At 48.3% G+C, this 20733-nt stretch overlaps 1 protein-coding gene across 1 annotated transcript in view; it reads right to left on the reverse strand.

Moving 5' to 3' along the window:
- GALNT17 (polypeptide N-acetylgalactosaminyltransferase 17) overlaps window positions 1–19312 on the reverse strand; it is a 180157-nt gene extending 160845 nt beyond the window's left edge. Inside the window, exon 1 of the mRNA XM_065731702.1 lies at window positions 19059–19312. Within this exon, the coding sequence (XP_065587774.1) occupies window positions 19059–19296 (238 nt within the window). The 5' untranslated portion in view covers window positions 19297–19312. The remainder of the gene's footprint in view (window positions 1–19058) is intronic.
- Window positions 19313–20733: the final 1421 nt, after the last annotated feature.

Genomic DNA, 20733 nt, shown 5'->3' on the forward strand with positions numbered 1-20733 from the left:
ACTGAACTGGTATCAGTGGTCTCTTCTGTCTCCAGGATAATTAGAAATGTGAGCTCCAGGACCTCGTTGGAAAGCCACATGAACAAGGAAGCCATCAAGCTGCATAAAGTGTGTACTGCAGGAGATTTTGAGGGCAGAAGGAACACAGTAAGCTCCTTTGTGTCCTCCTTTGTACACTTTCACACTCCCCTTCTCGCACCTGAGAGATATGTTCTCACCATCCCAGTTCATAGCACATGCTGGCCCTTAAAAATATCCTTCTTTCTCTTCTAGAGGGTCAGCTGATGCACCCTGCCCAGCAGAACCAGCTCTCATGGCTTTAGCTCATGATACAGCCTTGCCCAAAGGCTTCCCAGCAACCTCTCACCAGCCCTTTTAAACTAGTTGCATCCCAACTTTTTTCCACTCCAAGTCAAGGTCCCTGTCATTTTGCATTCATTTACCCACTCAGTAGCCCCACAAAGCCACCATGCTTCTTTAGCAGGCACACCAGGAAGGCAGGGGGTGCTCCTGCAGCAGAGGGGAGGGCTGGGAGCTCCGTGGGCAGAGCACGGTGTTCCCATAGCCCTTCAGCACAAGGGAATTCCCAGAGCTTCACAGGAGCAAGAGGGAAGAAATCAGAGGGCTCAGTGACACCTCCATGTGCACCAGCACAAGTTGTCAGTCTACACGTATTAGGAAAAACAACTAGTTAATTAATTTGCTCAGGAAAAACACGCTTTTCAGGGCTTTTTCAGGGTCTGGCATTACTGAAGCTCCACTCCTCCAACAGACACACTGGCTGCTGCGCCAGCAAATGCATCAAGCACTGTTTGCACACAAGGGCCCATCTGTTCCATCTCTCACAACTGGATCCAAGAGCTCCGCTGTTATTATTTCCATCTCTGTACTCATGGGAATGTCTTTATCCCGTGCCACAGACGAGCACATCTCAAAAAGGACACTCTGTCACCACCACTGCTCAACCATCTTTGAGCACTTCTCCCTGGAGCTCAGCTCTGCCAGCTCCCAAATCCTGAGGACAGAAACCCTGGGGCATTTACCATCGGCCTTCATCCTGCTTTGTCCATGCTGTCCATATGGAGCAACCGATAGCAGAAGAGCTTTATGTTTCAAAGCATGAGGTTTAATCCTTGTATTTTATAACCTCAGCACAGAACAACTGAGTGAAAAGTTGACGAGAAAGAAGCAGACTGCTGACACCAAGCAAACGTTGGGGTTGAGGTGACTTAATTCTTCCCACGTCTGGGTCATAGTTGTATATTACAGATTAAATCACAACCCTAGGAGACATCTCACCAACTCCTCAGCTTCCAGCTGAGAAATGAAACCAGCCTATAGTGTCCTGTAATATCTTTGGGACTTCTGATCTCAGATTAACATTCTGGGCACAGGGAGAGAGAGTCGCAGCTGGCTGAGAACCCCGAAGACCTTGGATATGGTTTGCCAGCCATCCAAAGCCATCATCCATAGCAAACTGCTTTCAGCTAAAGGCAAGAGGCTGCTGTATTAACCATGATTTTGTTCACCAGTTATTTGAAGGTGGGTATGTAACAACATTCTGAATTCCCTTCCAGGACACCTTCCAGTTGGCGAGCTACACTGATCCCCAAGTGCTTCTTTCAAACCATGTTTCCCCAGAATTAACCCTGACACGAGCCAGAGTCACCTCTAACATCACCCTTTTCAACTGCTTTCTGGTGAGCACTATCCTCTTCTGGTAACTGCTTTCATTTGGGCAATATCCTATCTTTCCTGACCTCTCCTTTATGTCAAAATCAGTGAACCTAATGAGCCCTTGGCCTCCTTCCTCAAGCAGCACAGACACCACTAACGTAACAATCTCTTGACTGCAAAGAGTGCAAGTGTAATACGTCCCACCAGGCTGCGTTCCTGCTGGATAGATGGTTGATGCAAGGTTCCCTGCAGGGCTGGATCTGGCCCTGAGGCTCCAGTCATGCACATCACATACCCTGCTTACCCTCCTCTCTAACTGGGCATGTAGGGCTATGCAAGGAATCAGTTGACATTTCAGAACTACCTAAGTGCCCTGCAAAATAAGATTTTTTTAATCAAACTTAACCTGTTATAATATTAAAAGAAATGGAAAAATGACTAAGAAAGCATTGTCTCATTATCTCTCCAACAGTTTGGCTGATTGAAGTTTTTCTTTTTTTTATATTAAAATAAATCCTTCTGAAAGGAATCATTAAATTCCCACTGTAGACACAACTTGTTTTAATGACACTGTAAAACATCTTATGTTTTACATTTCAGTTCAGGCAGATTATGCTCTGCACCATTGGCACACACAAATCTGAAGCACATCGTATCGACATACACATTAAATACAAGTGCTACAAAAAAAAGTGAAAATCAAAGCCTTACTGCTTTCTGAAATTAAACAAGAGAGTGTGTCATGCAAGACTGGAAAAGACTGCGATGCGAGGATCGCCGTGTAAGAGGAATAGCTGCACACAGTCCATGCCATTCTGCGTTCAGCTTTAAGCCTCTTACCTCCTCTGCTGACACACCGAGACTCGAGAGATGCTGTGAAACAACCTGAAGGTTTGAGAGAATGAAGGAACAGTTCATCCACACCTTCTGCAGCACCAAGACAGGAAAGCCAGTGGGAGGAGGACTTTAAACACTAGCACCATTCAGTCGAGGCTAAATGAAACTGTGTGATGCTGGGCCACCCTAAACACTAACTGTGGGGATTACACTTCAAGGAATGCCTCTAACATTCCTGCACATATTGATGTGCTGAAGCATTTTCTCCTTACTTCGGACCTTGCTTTCACACCAGCTGCAGTACAGTAGCTGGGGGACAAAGAAGCTGCTTCAAGCCTCTGTGTAATGCAACCCAGGGGAAAGGCTGAGGAACAACAGAGCAGAGCAGGGCAGCAGGGCAGCTGCTCTCCCCATCACTCTGTTAGTTTGACTTGAAATACCTTCCTCTCTGCAATGGGCCAACAAGCTTTCCTTTTATGTTTTGCTGAAGACATACAACATAGGAAATGGGCCGTGAGACCTCCTCTATACCTCTCAATGGAAAAGCATTTGAGTTCTGATTCATAGAAGAAGAAATTCTATTAAAAAAAGCAACAGGGCACAGTAATTGTGTATAGCCACGCTGAGATGGGAGCATGAACACCCTTCAGTGGCTGTGAGCAGCCTTTTCTCACCTACTCATCGGTTCTTAATCTTTAACTTCATTCACAGATCCTGCTGAATTCCCAATGGGCTCTGCAAACCCAACATATGGCAGCAGTGAAATGCACGTAACCACAGGGCAGGGAAGTCTGCAGCTCACTGCACTCCAGAACTGGGAAAAAGGAAAAAGATATTTCAGGAAAAAGCAAGGCACATGGGTGCTCTTATAAAATACTATCACTACACAGGGTTATCAGAGAAAACTTCATACTATATTCTCTGAATAAATGGGTGAATCTTCATTGCGACCTGAACTTGTTAAGAACAGCTCAGTCAGGACGCTCTCAATCAGAAGCTCAGACCCACAGGGTGCTCTCCCCACTCTGCCTACCAGAACACCTTGTTCCTTTAAACGCAGGAGCAGAGTATCAGTCAACTTAGGAGCATTCAAGAGCTCAGTTCCCCACCGTTTCTCGCAGTGCACGACCCATCAGGTCCTAGTTATATGAACTATTTTGTAGATGACACGAATCAAATTTCGAAAACTGAAAAAGCATAGATGTAGATTGGATATAAGGAAGTAATTCTTCAGTATGATGGTGGAGCTGGAACAGGGCACCCAGAGAAGCTGAAGATGCCTCACATCCCTGAAGAGGTCAAGACCAGGTTGGATGGGGTTTGGCAGACTTGGTCTAGAGGAAGAGGGGTTGGAACCAGACGGTGATTAAGGTCCTTTCCAACCCAAAGCACTTCATCATTCTTTGATTTTCACTCAGAACCAGGAACAGCCAAATAAGCCCTCTCTCAGTAAGCCTAACACTATAAAACCCAGTTTGTAGGACAGCTGGTAGGACCTGCAGGTGTTAGCACAGCCATGAAGGCTGTAACAGGGTAAATACTGAGAGCAGGGCAGGCAGCCCCCAGCATCCAAATGAGTGTTGGCTCTCTAATGTGTTACACAATCCCTGGTACTGACTCATCATCCTTTCCTGCAGAAATCCATGCATTTCAATGTCTGCTCTAAGCGACAGTCATTCTGATCTAGGCACACATAACGCTGACTTTACACCAAAGCAAATGACCACCCTAGAGACAGGGCAATGGGCTACAGCTGTGCACACTCACGTTGTTTACTGGGGACAGCACTGGCCCTGTAGTGTCATTCTACAGCTCCAAGTCAGACAGAAAAGACGGAGCCCTCTTTTAAGGAAAAAGTCCCCAAGCTGTATATGTGTGCCAGTATATGTATGACTCTGTGCCTTTCCTGGCTACCCAACAAGGAGTGTGTGAAAACAGAAGCTAACACATGTCCTGATGCATCTGCTGCTCCAGCCCAGCTCCAGGGGACCTCCAGACCCTCTGCCACTTGGCAGCTTTCCACAAGGACATTCCCAAATCTCCTGCACGGTGCTCGTTCCCATTTAAGTGAGGCAAAGGAATGGCCTTCCTGAAAACGTCGAGCTGTGGTTAATGCTCCCACAGAGCCACACCTGAACCCTGCCACCTACCAACTGCCTCTGTACAAAGCTTTTAATCTGGAGGAAGCTCCTGAAGGACAAACGAGGTTTCGTTGGCTTTGAGTTCCCAGGTGAGTGGCAGAAGAGGACTCGGTCCAGGAGCACTGACGCAGATCCTTTAAAGTTATATAAATAAAGAACAGCCCATATTTGAGTCAGCTCGCTCTCCCCCACCCCCTGCTAAGTAGGTCACTGCCTGCTATGGAAATCAGCTCGCCTTCAAAGCAGGTTTGCTCCTCTCTTCCCTTATCTCCTTAATGTTAGAAATGTGCAAGCCATTGTAAGAGCAAAAGTTAATTTCAGACTAATTTGATTTATTCCTGGCATGGGTATAAATATGAAACTGTATTTACTTGTCACAAAAACCTTGAGACATTAAAAATGAATGAAAGCTTGCAAGGTATCTCCCACGCAGCTCTGAATTCGATACAAAGCCTGAAGTCCAAGTCCCTGACATAACACAATGCAAATGAAATACAAAGGGTCCTGGTGACCTAGTAAGGGGAAAAAAAGCTCACAAATTCAACTGTGAAAGCTTAAGGGACTGATGGGAGAGAAGCCCAGCTCACATCCATCTGGGGCTGAAAACCGGGCACTACTGCTATCTTCCTTTAACCTCAGCATGCAGCCTTGTAATTCCTACTGCTGGTTAATGAAGCACCTCACACGAGCCTGATCCTCACTCTGCTGAAGGCACTGAACACAACACAGCGTGAACCTGCAGTGACCACAGTGGGCTCCTTAGGGCTTTTCCAGCTCACCCACATGAAAGCATCTGGGCAGGATCCACCACTGAACACACTACAGGGGACTGAGCCAAGCAGCATCCTCCAGCTTCAGCTCCAGCCATTACAAATCCAAGCAACCACGGTGGGGAGCTGAGCTGAGCTCTCCCTGGACCTCCAAACCTTGGGGCCACCTCTCAGCAACTTTCTGCAAGCCCTGAGCATGCAGATGGCAGAAAGTGCAACTCAAAGGCGCTGAAAGAAATCCAAGTGCTCACAGAAGGCAAATGTTAAAAGGATTTATTTAATAACACCCCCCAAAAAAGTTAAAATAAGTGAACCACGAGAATTTCATTATTACTTCAATGTCTGTATCAGCGATTTATTTTTTTAAGTATTTTAAAAGTGAAGAATAAAGGAACTTCCAAAGATTGGGAAAGCATTTGCCTTTGTGCACCTCTGAATATATCGCATTGAACAAGGTCCTGACTCAGCACGTTCAGCAAAGTTCTGATTCACATTTGTGCAACTTCAGCCTGTTCCTCTGCTCCACTGATCCAGGCTGAAGACTCCTAGATCAGCTTTTTTTTTCTTTTCTTTCCAACTTTTGAGCTTCAGCTTTTAAGGTTTTAAGCCACGGCTCAGCATGGAGGCTTGAGAGAGGGAAATGAAGGAGCGAGCAAAAAGGGAAAAATATCTCTACCTATCTATTTTTAAAAACTTTTGGAAGAAAAAGAGGGAAAAGAGGTTGGTAGGTCAGATGCAATCTCCAACAGAAAGCAGCGTTTTGCTTCCACACAGCAAAATGGGATCCTATGGCCAGGAAACAAGGAGTGAGCTGGGAAATACGCAGCTGCACTGGGGCTGCACAGAGCCTGCAGCACGCTGTGTACATGGCACCAGCCTGCTCTTTTAACTCAGAGGGAATTATTTCACTGGATTTAAAGGGAAAAAGCAGGAGAGCTGACTGACAGATGTGAGTCTAGGTAGAAATAGATATCTATACTTCTTTTCCAGATAGATAATGAGGAAAAGGATGACTTCCATCAGGGAAATAATGCACATAAGCCTGAAGTCTGCACACAGGTCACTCATTTCCCTATCAAACTCCCATGAGAGATCCCTGTATCCTGCATAAAATAGTATAAATATAGCATAAAGGTGCATACAAAGAAGGAAAGAGGAGTGAAATCTGTTGGTGGAGTGCCTTCATGTTGCTGTGTTACTGTCATCCCCAGACTGGGGGCCCTGGGCAACCTGATCTACTGGGTGGCAACCAGCCCACGGCAGGGGTTGGATCTGGGATGGCCTGGAGATGCCTTCCAACCAAGCCATTCTACAATCTATGATCTTTCACTGAAAGACTTGTATTTAAAGTCAGGCGGGACCTGTACAGCTCAGGCACACATACATCCTTAAGGACGTCCACGCTCAGGGTTCAGATTCAGTTCATCACCAAAATTCAGATGATACTCCCAAGTTTTCACCCACATTCAAGCTGCCTTAAGAGTTTACAGGTTCGTTCCAGCCTCGAGTCCTGTCCGCCTCACCCACCCCTGCAGCACTGCCCATGCTCTGGGACGTGCTTTTGCAGCAGTGTTTCCAGGATGCATCTTCCAAAGGCTGACAGTCCCAAAAATCTGTAATTGCAATACGCCTGGAGGTTTTTAAATTTAGAATGGGCGTTATTAATATTAATATATACCATTTCATAGTAGGAAGAAATACAGAAAATAGACAGCACTGTGCCTTAAGGCCTAGGAATCAGCCGGGATTTTTGGCAGCACATGCTGAAGAAGACAGTAACAGCTGTCACATCACAGCTGGAATTGCCTCTGGTGGAGGTGATTGAGAAACAGGACGAAGGAAAAATAGAGGTAAAATTCAGGTAAAATGGAACACAGGGAGGACAGACATCTGAGTTAATGGGCTTTCCATGCTTGCAGAACATCTATATCTGTATGAATTGCCTATTTCCTCCCTTTTCCTTCAAGTACTTCTAACTTAAGTTTCACACTTTCTTTTTCACACCCACTTTTCTCCATTTGCTTTGCATTCTCGACTCCTTGTTTTGCAGGGAGGTCCATCAGGGTTTGTCAAAGGCCTCAGTGACACTGGCAGCACGCTATCTCCTTGGTGTCCTCCTTTCATCACACCAACCCTTAACAAAGCCAAACAAAGCACAAAGAAAACCTTATTTCTTCCCCACAGGCAGCTGGGGAAGCTTGCAAAGCTGCTGCTCAGGCTGCTGCCGCCCACATTACCAAATCTAACTTGTTAGAAATCTGTAGGAAAATCTTAAGAACTATTAAAAATAAAATAAAAAGAGGAAAAAGGAATATATATGAATATAGAGCAGGAAATCCCAGGTAAAACACCAAGCACCCCTGGGTTTGCCCTCAGTGACTCAGAAGGAGTGTAAGACACAAAGCAACGCTCACTGAGAACGTCTGCACTCGCCAGCACTGCTGTTCCTCTGCCAAGCCCAACCGTGGCCGCTTCCACCAGGGACCTTTACATCAAAAACTTTCTAATGAAGAGCAGTGTGAGGTGAACGCTTAATGCCAACCTGCAAAAAATCAATGGCACTACTCACTGTTCTCAGACATTAAAGAAAAAAATCACCAGCAGTTAGCTGGGAACTAGGACAGCTGCAGTATTTAAAATACGTACTACAAATGAGAAACACTTAGGCACATCATAATTAGAAAATGGCAAATATTAGGAGTTATGGGAAAAGAGATCGTTAAAGCAGATTTTAATAGCCCAGCATTTCATACATTTGGATGTGAAAAGCCCAGCCTGCACACACTTAAAGCGTTCAGCCTACCTTAAGAAACAAACTGCTTCATTTCTGGAGCTGTAAAAACAAAGGGTAAAAATGCTCTTCAGCACAAACCCTTTAATTTTGCTCCAGTGGATGTGTTTCACACAGTTAATGGTACCCACACACCTGAACACTCTGCTAATGCTAATGCTAACCATGAAACTAGCAGAAATACACCTGATATTAAGGTTTATGGAAGTTCCCTATCCTTTTAGTTACACTTCATTTATAGAAAACATCTAATTGTGACTAACACACTTGTTGCAGATCTCCAACTTGCCACAGCTTACAGCAAAACCTCAAGCACGGGCTGTGCATCCAAACATTCGTAAGCAAAACAGAGATGCCTTTCTCAGGTAGAGGGCCCCCATCAAGCTGGCACCATTCCCAGTCCAGGCACCTTGTCCCATGCCTGATTTCCTTGTCACCCACCCATGCCAGCTTCCTGATCTCCCCCTTCTGTGCTCCTGTGGCTTTTCAGCTGCCCTGCTGCTCTTCTGTCCCTCCATGGGCACAATTATACCTGCTTTCTTCATGCACTGTGGAAATACCTGGACTTATCTGCTGGGATGAAAGATAAAGAGGATCAACACAGTATTTGATCACTTCAGCCTAACTGGAAAAATTATAAATAAATGAAAGCAGTTTTCTCATGATGGGAAAATTTGGGCAGCCTCAGAAGAAGATGCTCACAGATTCCACACTTGGGTCTGCAGCTTCGGTGCGAATTTCTTCCTTTACACATTCAGTTCCAGCAAATATAATTCAAGATGTTCAAGACCTGCCTGGATGCCTACCTGTGAAACCCGGGCTGGGAGCTGCTTTGGCAGGGGGCTGGACTCAATGATACTTGGAGGGCCCTTCCAGCCCCCACAGTTCTATGATTCTGTAACAGAGCCAGGTATTTCTGGATATGCAGCTCCGCCAACTCTAATTGGAGCTGGACATGCAGGAGAATGTCACAGTTTTCCATACAGCTGCACAAAGACCATAAATCCCGGCGGGTACCTCGAACTGGGATGAGATGCAGTTTTGCTCCTTGCCATGCGCTGCCTCAAGATCTCTCGTAGCAGCCTGGCAGCCGGTTCTAATTTGCAAGGGCTGATGTTGTTGTACAGGATCAAAGAGGCAGCATCAGGAGGGAGGAAATGTGTACAGGGAACACAGCATTAATTAGTACTGGAAAGTTGCACAACGTCCTGAGAAAAGACTGATGAAAGCATAAAATCCTGTGCTGCTGCCTGTCCTCCTCTAATGGCTGTGCAGAGCTCCCCCAGAAGATCACTTATCAATTCAGTGCTCGATCCAAAGACAACCAGAAGCCATCCTGAGCCGACTCTGGGAGCACCTCTCACCCAAGGCAATGCAAGAGACCTGCAGCTGCCTGCCTGACACTCCTGGAGGGGCAGATTTCCACGGGAAAGCTTCTGCATGCCTGCAGATCCCCTACATGATGCAGCTGGCTTCCTCCTGCTGAGCCCACCTGTCCCCAGCACGTGGACAAGGGAAGAATGTGGAGGCCGATATGCATGGAAACAAACAAAACCCCTTCACTCCATGATCTCTAAGGTCTTTTCCTACCTGAGTGATTCTATGATTCACCTCAGCTGACAAACAGTTGATACAGATTGAAACCAGTATGAATTTGAAATCCAAAAGCCACAGAATTAACACATGAGGCCCAATATCCCTCAACTTCTGCTGAATTATTTGTCTCTCTAAATTGCAATAAACAGTTTGGGAATGACCTGTTTCTCATTGCTCTATAGCACCAGGTACACGAGATGTGAACCAGACATGGGATTACCACTCTTAATGTGAGTGGTAATTGCTTAATTCAGGCTAACTTCTCAACATTTCTTACGGTAAGAAATAGGAAGCAAAGCGAACACCACGCCTGCTCCGCCACAGTTTTCCATTTCGACCTCTTTGGTGCCAATTCCAAACATTTAAAATCCACCAAAGCAGCCTGCCAGCTTCTTGTTCTCATCCCATATCCCACATGCAAACTCTTCATTCTGCAACCCTGATGCATCCACTTGGAACCTCTGTCTCACTCAGCACTGACCTTGTAGTGAGCCGAGCCCTAAACCTTCCCTCCCAAATGCCCGGTGCCCCTCTTGGTGAAACCAGCCCCTTCTTGGCACAGCTGCCCAGGGAGTGGTGGGCTCACCATCCCTGAAGGAGTTTCAGAGCCGTGGAGATGAGGCACTGAGGGACGTGGGCAGTGGGCACGGTGGGTTTGGACCTGGGGATCTCAGTGCTCCTTCCAACCTTAATGATTTTAATAACATGAATACCAACTCCAAACTGAAATTTCCCACAGTGGTGTTCAGTCTGCATTTACTGAAGGGCAAAGCACAACATGGCCCCAGTCCTGACTACAAGTTTAGAAAAGCGAATAGGTTATTACTATTATTGTCCTGTCAGCACCAACTGAAGAAAACTGTAATAAAATCTCACAGAATACAGTTTTTATGCTCCAACCTATTTAAAGCATCCCGCGTTCCTACACACTTCACAGAAGTCTAAAAACTACTTCACCACAGTGTAAGAAACAGGTAACAGACAAACAAAGCTATTTTAAATGCAGTAAGAGAATAAAAGTGAGCGTTAAAATATCACTGAAGGCATTTTCACTTTTTTCCTCTTTGGTTTTGTATTAGAGCATGATCGAGTCGTCGTGTCACACACACAAAAATCTGCTGTAATTTGGCATAAATATGAGTGTTTTCATGATTTAATTCAAAATGCAATGTGGGCAAAGACCCAGAAAGAAATTAATTGTTTCACTTCTTGGAATTAACCTTCTCCCTTTGTTTTTATGCTCTCAGAACACAACCAACAGCAACAGAAAGCTGTTATGTTTTCTGCACAGCACGTGAAAAATACAACAAGAGTGGAAAGGATTCGCGCAGCCACAAAACTTGTGCAGCCCTCACGCCTGCCCATGCTCTCTGCAGGCTGAGCAAACACCCAAAATAATTCAGTAGGGGCAGTGCTGCTATCTTAACCCACCATCCATTTTTCTCTTCTAGTGGTTTTCTGCTTTCTGTATCTCAGCAGCACGTAGACATACCAAGGCAAAGCAATTGGGAGTTGCTCTGCCTCCAAACACAGCGTATGGGAACTGCTGAATCACGGCCTGAGCCACTGATGGATCACCTGAGGTGAGCACTGAGTCAGCCGCAGGAGCACAGGTGAAGGCAATGCACCCGTGTGAGCAGAAGGGATGGAGTCTGGCTCCACCTCTCCCAGACCCCATTTATGTGCTGACAGCAAGATCCCTTTTGCTGCAGCTCACACAAGAAGGTACCAATGGGAACAGGGACAAAGGATCAGGGACAGGGACAAAGGAAACAGCTGAACAGGGACAAAGGAAACAGGGACAGGGACAAAGCGTTTAGATGAGGTGCTAAAGGACTTAATTTAGTAGTTGGGTAGAGATAGTGATAGGAGGATGGTTGGACTAGATGATCTTATAGGTCCTTTCCAACCTTATGAACTTATGAACTTATGAACTTATGATCCCCTTCCATCCCCAGTGCCAAATGCTGACACATCACAGCTGGTTTTACTGCACCCAAACCAGCCAGGCAGAACAAGGCACACCAATGGTGCAGTGAGAGGTGATGCAGGGAAGCCCCCACTTCCAAGAATCCTTCATTTTCACCATCAGCAGAAGTGGCACTCTTACAGAACAGCCTGGTCATGTAACGTATTAAAGATCCTTATTTTAAAAAATCCACTTATGAAGAGTTATCATATCACTTCTGTATTACAGATACTGGGAAGATGCAAGTATTTCCCATACTGAACAAGAGCTGTGATACAGCAGATACCCTTTGGCATCACTGTCTGTGAATACTGCAAATCAGAGGGAATCCCAGGGAGAGCCCTACTGTACAGTAACCACTAACTGGTGCCCATAACACAGCAACCAGGAGACAAGCTCTGATCAAAAAAGATGAAAGCAAACAACAGTCCTATTCAATTCACTCCCAATTTCAGGGAATGGTCGCTTCTATTCAGATAAGTTTGCATCTCTGCACCAATGACAGCAACAAAGCAGCGAGGCTGCAGCAGTGACAGCACAGAATGGTACAAGGCTCCACGAAGGGCTCTCCTTGAATGTAACGCACCGTGTAGGGCTCTCATTGCATCATTACTGCATTATTTTTACATAACTGTCAGCCAGTGTCAGAACACAGGTCGATAAGCTATTAGATTTATAGGCAGAACCAGCCGCGCTTGCAGCAGTAAAACGTAAAAGCATTCAAAAATTTCTGAAAGGAATTTGACCACAGGGATCGGGGGCTAGAAAATATATGGTTGCTAGTATTCCCAAAACTGCTTAGGGAAAATAATATTGTACCACCAGGGTGTGTGTTACTGGAGCTGAATCACTGCTGTTGGCTCACAGTAGGGTCAGTACTGTACACACGGGGTCCGAACAGCCGTCTGCAGACGTCAATAAGGACACGATGCTGAAAACATCTCCTGTTTAAAACATTTCAGAGCGCAGAACATCCTCACCTACTCCAGGGACTCAGCCTGTGGGAGCCAGCAGCCTGCCAGCCCACCATGACATCTGCACCAGATCGGTGGCTGTTATGTAAAGATCAGCAGCGTAAATTGCAAAACGAGAAAAAGCTTTTTAATTACCTGAGCGCGCTCATCTGTGTTTTCTTTTGTACCAAGCCATGCAGCGGCACACACACCACATCATTTCCTCATGGGAAACACACACAGCTTTGGCCAGCAGGAAAGCAATGAGGGAGAGCGATGGCCAACAGCAGGGTTGAGTCCTGAAAACCGAAGCGTGTTGGCAGCATACGCCCAAAGCCAGCTTCATCTGTCCGTCCCCTCTGATCAAAGCAGAACGGGGGACTCTGCTGCCCAAGCAATGCCTGCTGCCACTCCGACAGCCCTAGGGCACCCGAGACACGGCGCGGGCCCAGCAGATGTGACACTGCTCCGACGGCGGAGTCGTGTCCTTCTGGAGTGGCAGCTGGGAGCTGGGCAGGGTGCCCGCGGGCACTGGAATGTCACTAGATGCTGTTTTGCCAAACACATCCATTTCCAAATGTTTCTTACCGGAGTCGCTGAGGCTGGAAAATAATACTGTAACTCACATAACAATTTTAACAGCTTTTATTGTTGTTGTTGCTGTTGTTGTTTTATCCTCACATTATATCCATGGAAGCCCTCACAACTAATTTGATTGCCTAAATCTAACGTAGGTTTGGAAAATGTACCATCGATCCAAGGTTGTGTTCCTCCAGTCAGACTGACGTGAGTTGATATGCAAGAATAAAATGCCAATGTTGTCACTATTTGCTAGTCACTGCTGCCGCATCTCATGACTCCTGTGTTGTCTCCGCATGACAAATGTGTTAGTGGCTTATTACTCATTCACTGCCAACGACAGTGAATATTCAGTTGACGATGCCAAACAACGATCGAAGACAAGAATTATCTATTGGTCCTAAGGCAGCCAGGTTTGTAAACTAAATGTCACGCTGACGTCTGAGCTTCTAGACGCTTCCTAATTGACTATGTGAAGCCTCACCTTGTAACTCTATTATTTCCCTTACGAGTATTTCTTCTGTTCATCCTTCGATCGCTATCGGACATAATTTCCACGTATAACTCACAGGCAGCAGCTCTCAGGCGTCCGAAGACCATGAAAACTGCTCTCCCTGCAGCTATTGAGTTTAGGTGGAGAACTTTTAGCAGCACTTGCTGAGTCTGGGTAGCTTGCACAATTTACAATAGGGAGCACGGCAGCCAAATCTGTTAGGTACACAACAGATGTGAAAGCCGTGGGTTTTATCAGGCTGCTATATAAGGCCATGAAAAATAATATCGTTTGTTTCTACTTCAAAAACATCACAGTATCAGAACAGACAGGGAAGAAAGCATATCCGATTCTGTGTGATAACCATCAGTTAACACTGCAGTCACATCCATCGTAGCGTGCCACTGTTCTATCTCCACGTCATCTGCTCTGATATCAAAGGGTTTCATGCAGCAAGGCTATGCTCCTCTGAAGATCTATTTTGATCTGATTTCATTAATGTGATTAAAGTTCGTCCCGTTCTGCCTATAAGCAGCGTTTTTCTTCTCTCAGCTCTGTATATTTAGCTGTTTATCTTAATCAGAGAACTTCTTTGTGCTTTAGTTATACATTACCTACCTGCTAGGAAATCTTAATATTACTAATCTGTGGGTGTAGCACTACTACACGCCACTAAATGGCTGATGGAATGGCTTCTAATCTGCCTTATTTACATATATAATTTTATACTTGGTAGTTAGCTAAGTTTGTAATGTACTTTGAGGATGATAAGTGTTATAGAAGATAATGCTTATCTTACTCTTATGGGAAGTAAATCCACATATCTCTAAAGTGTTTTAAGTTAATTAAGTGCCACTTTACAAGGGGGATAGTAAGACCACGCCAAGGCTGTGTTACAGTATCTGTCTCCATGTCCACACAAAGTTAATTGCTTAATTGGAAAAGCAGATGAGAACAAAATCTATGCACAGAGGCCGCTGGCACGCACTTGTTCATATCTCAGCACGTGCAAATAATTGCATGTGCAAAAGCACAGACACAAGCTTGTTTAATGAAAAAATGAGCATAGCTTATTTAACTGCCAAGGAATTTAAAGCTCCTCTTCAACATTACTATAACAGCAGTTTGCTCTGTACACTTCCGTAGCTCAAGGGGAAACCTGTTTCCACTAACCCATTTTCTGGCCTGCTTACTCAGTGGTTCTTCACTGCTTGGAGATTTTAACCCAGGACCCAGAGCTCTGCTGAACATGCACAAGTAGCACGGCCTGGAGCTCTGCTAGCAAGCAGCCATGCAGATGTTTACTCCTGCACAACTGGGAGGTGGCTAAATACCTGCCTCAGATAAGCAGCAGGCAGCTGAACTGATTCCCCTCTATTTGCTCAAGGTGCTCAGCAGGAGCTGATAGGAGTGATGGCGCTCCCCATGTGCTCTCAGACACCTCCTCCCTGTGCTTCTTACTCTCAAAGTGACAGCGCTACTTCAGGACCACACTGTTCACATACTGACTTCAAGAGCATCTGGCAAGCAGGGTTTAGAACACTCATCACCAGTGCCCTGATGCTCTGCACACTTAAGAGCAACTGACAGTCCCCGTGCATCCCACCAGCATCCTAGCAGCTGGCATCCCACCCCTCAACGCTCCTCGAGCAAGCACCAGCCTTCTCTCTGCCTTTGGAGAGAGGGGTGACTGCATACAGCACCTTCAGAGGATGAAGGGAGGTGGAGCAGAGAAATGCAAAAGCTCAAGGAATAACACAGCTTTCTTCAAACCACACCACTCCACCAATCTCGGCACACGGCAGTTCGGGGCTAAAAACTTTGGCCCAGCCTTGTGGTTTCCCTGCCCTACGAACACGGTGGCTCACATTCCTCACAGACATCAGTGGGCTTTCAACGACGGCCCCAGAGGAAGCATAGGGCTGCAGCAGAGGCGGACGGAGCTCCTCCGAGTGCTTACACCTCCAGCTCCTCCCCAGCTACCTCAGATCTACCTTTACACAAGCACACAGATCCTCTCTTTGTAAACATGAGCCCAAACCAAAAGGTTCATCTGTGTGAATCTCCACAAAACTGGAGGCAATCTGGACCGCTTATGTAAATGTCAGCATTAGAAAAACATAAAGAATTGGATCCCAAAGACAAGTTGTGGTTAACATCCCGAACGAAGCGCGCATACTCCTTTCAGACTCTCATTAGCTCTCTCCCAACATCTGCTCGACGAGAAAATTCCATCCATAAAAATGACAACAAGGATTAAAAATCCCCTGAATTCTCAGATAAGCACGTGCCCACAGGAGAGCCGCCCGCAGATCGCTCCAAGGTCACCTGCAGCAGCGCTCTGTGCAGCAGGGCAGCACCTGGGCAGGGAACAGCTGTGAGGGAAGGAAAAGGGAGAACCACAGCACTGCTGCAAAGAGCTGAGGAGCAAGAATAACGTTTTAGAAGGAGCAAGGCATGTCTATAGTTTTGCAGCAATTCTAGCCCCCCTCACGAAAAAAACAAAAAACCAACAACAAAATAAAACAAAGACAGGAGACAAATTTGGACAGCACTAAGTCTTCTCGTGGACTCTTCATGAGTGACCAGAAAGAGAACACCAAGTGCAGGCAGCACTTCTTGTGATCAATGCCCAACCCCCAGCCCAGGTTGGTATTCCCATGTCCCAGGTGGGGGTCAGTGCAGGCAGTGTGCCAGGATGTGTCTGGGACAGCTCTTGTGCACAGAGCAGCACGCTGCAGAGCAGGAGTGGGCCTGGCTCTGCTTCCAGAATAATGGGGAGAAACACCATTCAGATTGAATGATGTTACATGTAAAACTGTTCCTCTACCAGAGCTGAGGCACACAGCTTAGCTTAGCTTGTTTTTATGACCGACCTTTAAGGAAACAAACAGGTATACATATATAATGGGGGCTGCCACACCAGAGAGAGACGTTCTTTCTGTTCTTTTGCTGAAAAGAACTGAAACCACAGCAGGAGTGGGATCGGATCACTCATTGGATCCGTATGGAACTGGAGCTTTTTAAGAGATTTGCTTTTGTAAAAATAGCTTCAACTCCCACTGAAAGCCAGCCAAGTGCTGTAACGCAGACAGCATCCACAGCCATCCCACCCAAACGGTGCTCTGGTTTCCCTCAGTGCCCAGACACCTCCCAGCGCTCCCTGAGCTGCAGGCTTTCCCTGCACCGTGCTGCAGCGTGGACCAGCACCTCCTGCATGCTGAAGCACAGGTCAGACTGCAAAACACAACTTCAAGCACCAGAACAAATTCTCTTGGTGGACGTGTTGCACCAGGAGGGAGCATACAGTGGGCTTTGCTAGGTGCTAGTCACCAGCATGCATCTTTCCTACCCTAAAACCAGGAAAAACGAAGTGAGCTTGTAGCTGCACGCTTCAAGCAGGTGCTAGGAGCTCTGCTCTCACCACTCTTTGGGGATGGAGGAGGACGGTTTGGGGAACATGCCCCAGTGGCTGTGCACTGCTGGTCCCACCTGTTGGTGTCCTCTGAGAGCACTGGGCGTGGGAGGACCACTTCCCTTGGCAAAGCCTTGCTGAAGCACAGTGCACACAACACCCAGAGCACGCAGTACTTTGCTAAAACTCACACGTATAAACTTGACCCAAAGTTACATAAAACAGCTCTAAACCAGAGCTGTTTGTTAGGCAGACTCGTCAGCATCACCATAACGCACCCCAAAATACACAGGGCAGGTAAGATGTCACATGAATGTGTTCAGATTCCTGCCAGCACTAAGAAAATATTTGTGATGTGTGCAGCGTGTGACATCCCGCTGTGCCTGCCCTGCTCCCGAGCACACAGCTGCTCCCAACCTATCCCATGGCAGCCCCTGCGTGACACAGTACAGCACAGCTCACACCCATGGCTCCAGGAGCAGCCCCAGCACACAGCAGGGCTGGGCAGGACATCCCATGCTCCCCTCCATGTGAGCAGAGCAATCATTCTAACTTCAGCTCTCCCTGTGTACTTGCAGGGTGGTAGACAGCATTGTGATTACGTGTCTGACACCACAGTCCTGGCGTGCCTAGGTCTCCTATCCTGACCTACACCTGTTGCCCCTACATAAGCAAAATGCCCAAACTTCTGCTCGAGCAGCACCCACCAGCAGTGAGCTCCACAGTTTGGGGGTCTGTAACACAACCCCACCTTTCCACCTTATTCCTTTTCCTTCTTCCACTTCGCCTCGCTTGCTGCTTCAACCTCCGGCGGTGCAACAGACAGGTACTGCCCGCAGCCGTGCAAAGCAGCAGCACAAACAGCACCTGCCCACTCCGCGGAGTGCTTCTCATTTTGTGCAGCCCCTTCCTCGAAGCACAGATGCTCATCCCGCTTTCCCCCCCCTAGGAAGGGCACGGACACAGCGCAGGTGCACCGGCTGTCAGCACAAGGCAGCACAGCACTGACATCGGTTTCTCTTCAGAAGTCAGCGAGGGAACAGCACTGACACCGCCAGAAGCACCAACTCTGCTAATTGTGCAGCACCGAAGCTGGGAGTCGTTAACGCTACAGAGATGGGAAGGAATGAACGGGAGCCTGGGCTGAGATCACACTGCCACTCGGGGACCTATGGGGAGCAATTTAAGAAAAGAACGAGCTTCCCCATCAGTGTTTTAATTAGATGCCTCACCTCCATTTATGCCCTCACGACGTCTCTCTATCCCGCACGGCATCTTTAAAACTCCCTTTCCACATCTCGGAACTACTGAACCTGGTGAGATTGTAATAGAAATCCCTTTGCTGTGCTATAAAGAGAAGCATTACTGAGGTTTCAATTAGCAGCTGTTAAGGCTGAGCCGTAGGAAACACTGAATCGTTTGCTCAACTTCTCACAGACACTGTGTTTTGCTTTCCCTCCTCCTGCACCCAAACGATGCTTGGGCCGTTTAAAAACTCCTTTCCAATAAAAAAAACAAAAAACAAAACAAAAAACAAAAAAGCACTTCAGTGGCCATAAAGCCATTCCCGGATCGATAACGCTCCGCTCGGAAGTCCTTCTCCCCGCATGCACAACCGCGATGCTGTGGTTTCCCTGCTGGCACCCAGACCCGAAGGCAGCGCGGCCGTGCCTCCCTCACACCCGGTGCGAGGTGCTCCGAGCTATCAGCACGGGCACAGCCTGGCACTCAGGTCTGCACTGGACGCCTGTGAACGAGATAAAGGGAAGCAGCGGCTCTGATACCAAAACTTGACAAAAGCCCCGCGCCCACCGTACCCCACGAGAGCTGTTCCTACCGTTGAGCTGCCTGTAGACGATGTCCTCCAGGAGGGAGAGCCTCTTCAGCACCGCGTCCTGGATGGAGCTGATGCCGCGAGCCGTCAAGTTGACCACTTCAGCCCTGGGATGGATGTCACGAAAGGACTCGCCGCTTTTGGCCGTGATGGGTCTGCACTTGGCCAGGAAGAGGACGAAGCCAGCCACCGCGATCAAGTTTAACACCAGCAGCACTTTGACTCTCCTCAAAGAAGCCATCAAACTTCCCGAGGGGCACCTCCCGCCGCCGCGCTAGGGGTCCGGCCGGGCAGGTGCGTGCCGCTGCGCGCACATCGCACGGCTGCGCGGAGAGCTGCGCCCGGCCCCGGGCTGCGCGGTGCGGAGCCGCTCGCTCAGCCTACGGCCCCGCGGGGGAGACGCAGCCGGGGCCGCCCGCCCCTCTCGGCCGCAACTTCATGCCCCGCGCGGCGCGTCCCGGCGACGGGGGTGGGGGGGGGCCCTGCGGCAGCTCCGCGCGTGGCGGCGCGGCGCTGAGGGGACATGCCCCGCCGGGCCCGGCCGCGCCGCCCCTCCCGCCCCGCGCCGCCGCCGCCTCCTCCACCTCCTCCTCCTCCTCCTCCTCCTCGCGGCGGCAGTGGGGGCGGTGCGGAGCCGCGCGGTCCCCCGCCCCGCTCGGCGGCCGCGGGGAGCGCCCCCTGCCCCTCAGCACCGGCCCTGCGGGGCTGCGGCACGGAGCGCGCCGCCGGGAGCTGCGCAGTGCCCGCGGGCTCCGCGCGGCTGGAACGCGCAGCTCGGCGCGGTGCTCCGCGTACGCGATGCGGGGAGGGATGTCGGAAACAATGCACGCGTGCTGTTCGGTGCTGCGCGCGTTCACGTGCCCTCCAGCCCTGTGCGGGGTCCGTTCACCGACTTTGCTCCTCGGTTTTCCCGGGGGGAAGCTTTATCCGCTCGCTTGGCCATGCAGCTCTCCCTCCCCGGGCGTTCAGGCACAAACGCAGACACCTCCTTCCCTCACACGCTCTGCTAGCACCTGCCTGGCCAGCGCGGACCTACAACGCTTTAAAAATCGAACCGTTCTGGTGTTAGATACAGTCGGAATAGACCGGAATACTCGAAATCTAAATGCCAGAATATGGGAAATTCCCATCTGAGAGCATGGCTACCACAGAGCAACGCAGCAAGCTTGTGTCTGGGCCACAGCAAGCCCCACTTCTCAGGAAGGTGATGTGAAAACGGATGAGAAATTCAAGCACTGACTCATTGCAGTGCACCAGGCACCTTTCCAAGGGGTATGAACATCCCCTCTCCCCTTCAAGCCATCACTTACAAAACAAAATATAGAGATATATATCAAGGCCATGGAAACAAAACTGCTTTAGGGACTCAGAGTTACAGCTTGTTACTTGCGAGCTCCTCCATGCTTTTCTGCTTTCAGATCCAACAACCTGCTACAGCCCCTTAGGGAAGGGCACCTGGCACATTCCTGCAGGCAGAAGCTGAGATGCTCCTCTCAGGTGGCCCAGCTGCAATGAGGGGGTAAAGCTGACTGAGGAGGGGGATGTGAAGCTCCACCCAGCTGAGCAATTCCGGACCACCAGGACAGCTTTTTGCTGACGCTGAGGGGAAGCACGTTATACCTGCATGGCTGGGGGGGTTACGGGGTGTTTTGGCACGTGATAATCCAGGAAAAGAAAA

Source organism: Cyrtonyx montezumae, unplaced genomic scaffold, assembly GCF_038088225.1.
Source record: "Cyrtonyx montezumae isolate F1298 unplaced genomic scaffold, pur_monq_1.0 scaffold_15, whole genome shotgun sequence".
Lineage (NCBI taxonomy): Eukaryota > Metazoa > Chordata > Aves > Galliformes > Odontophoridae > Cyrtonyx > Cyrtonyx montezumae.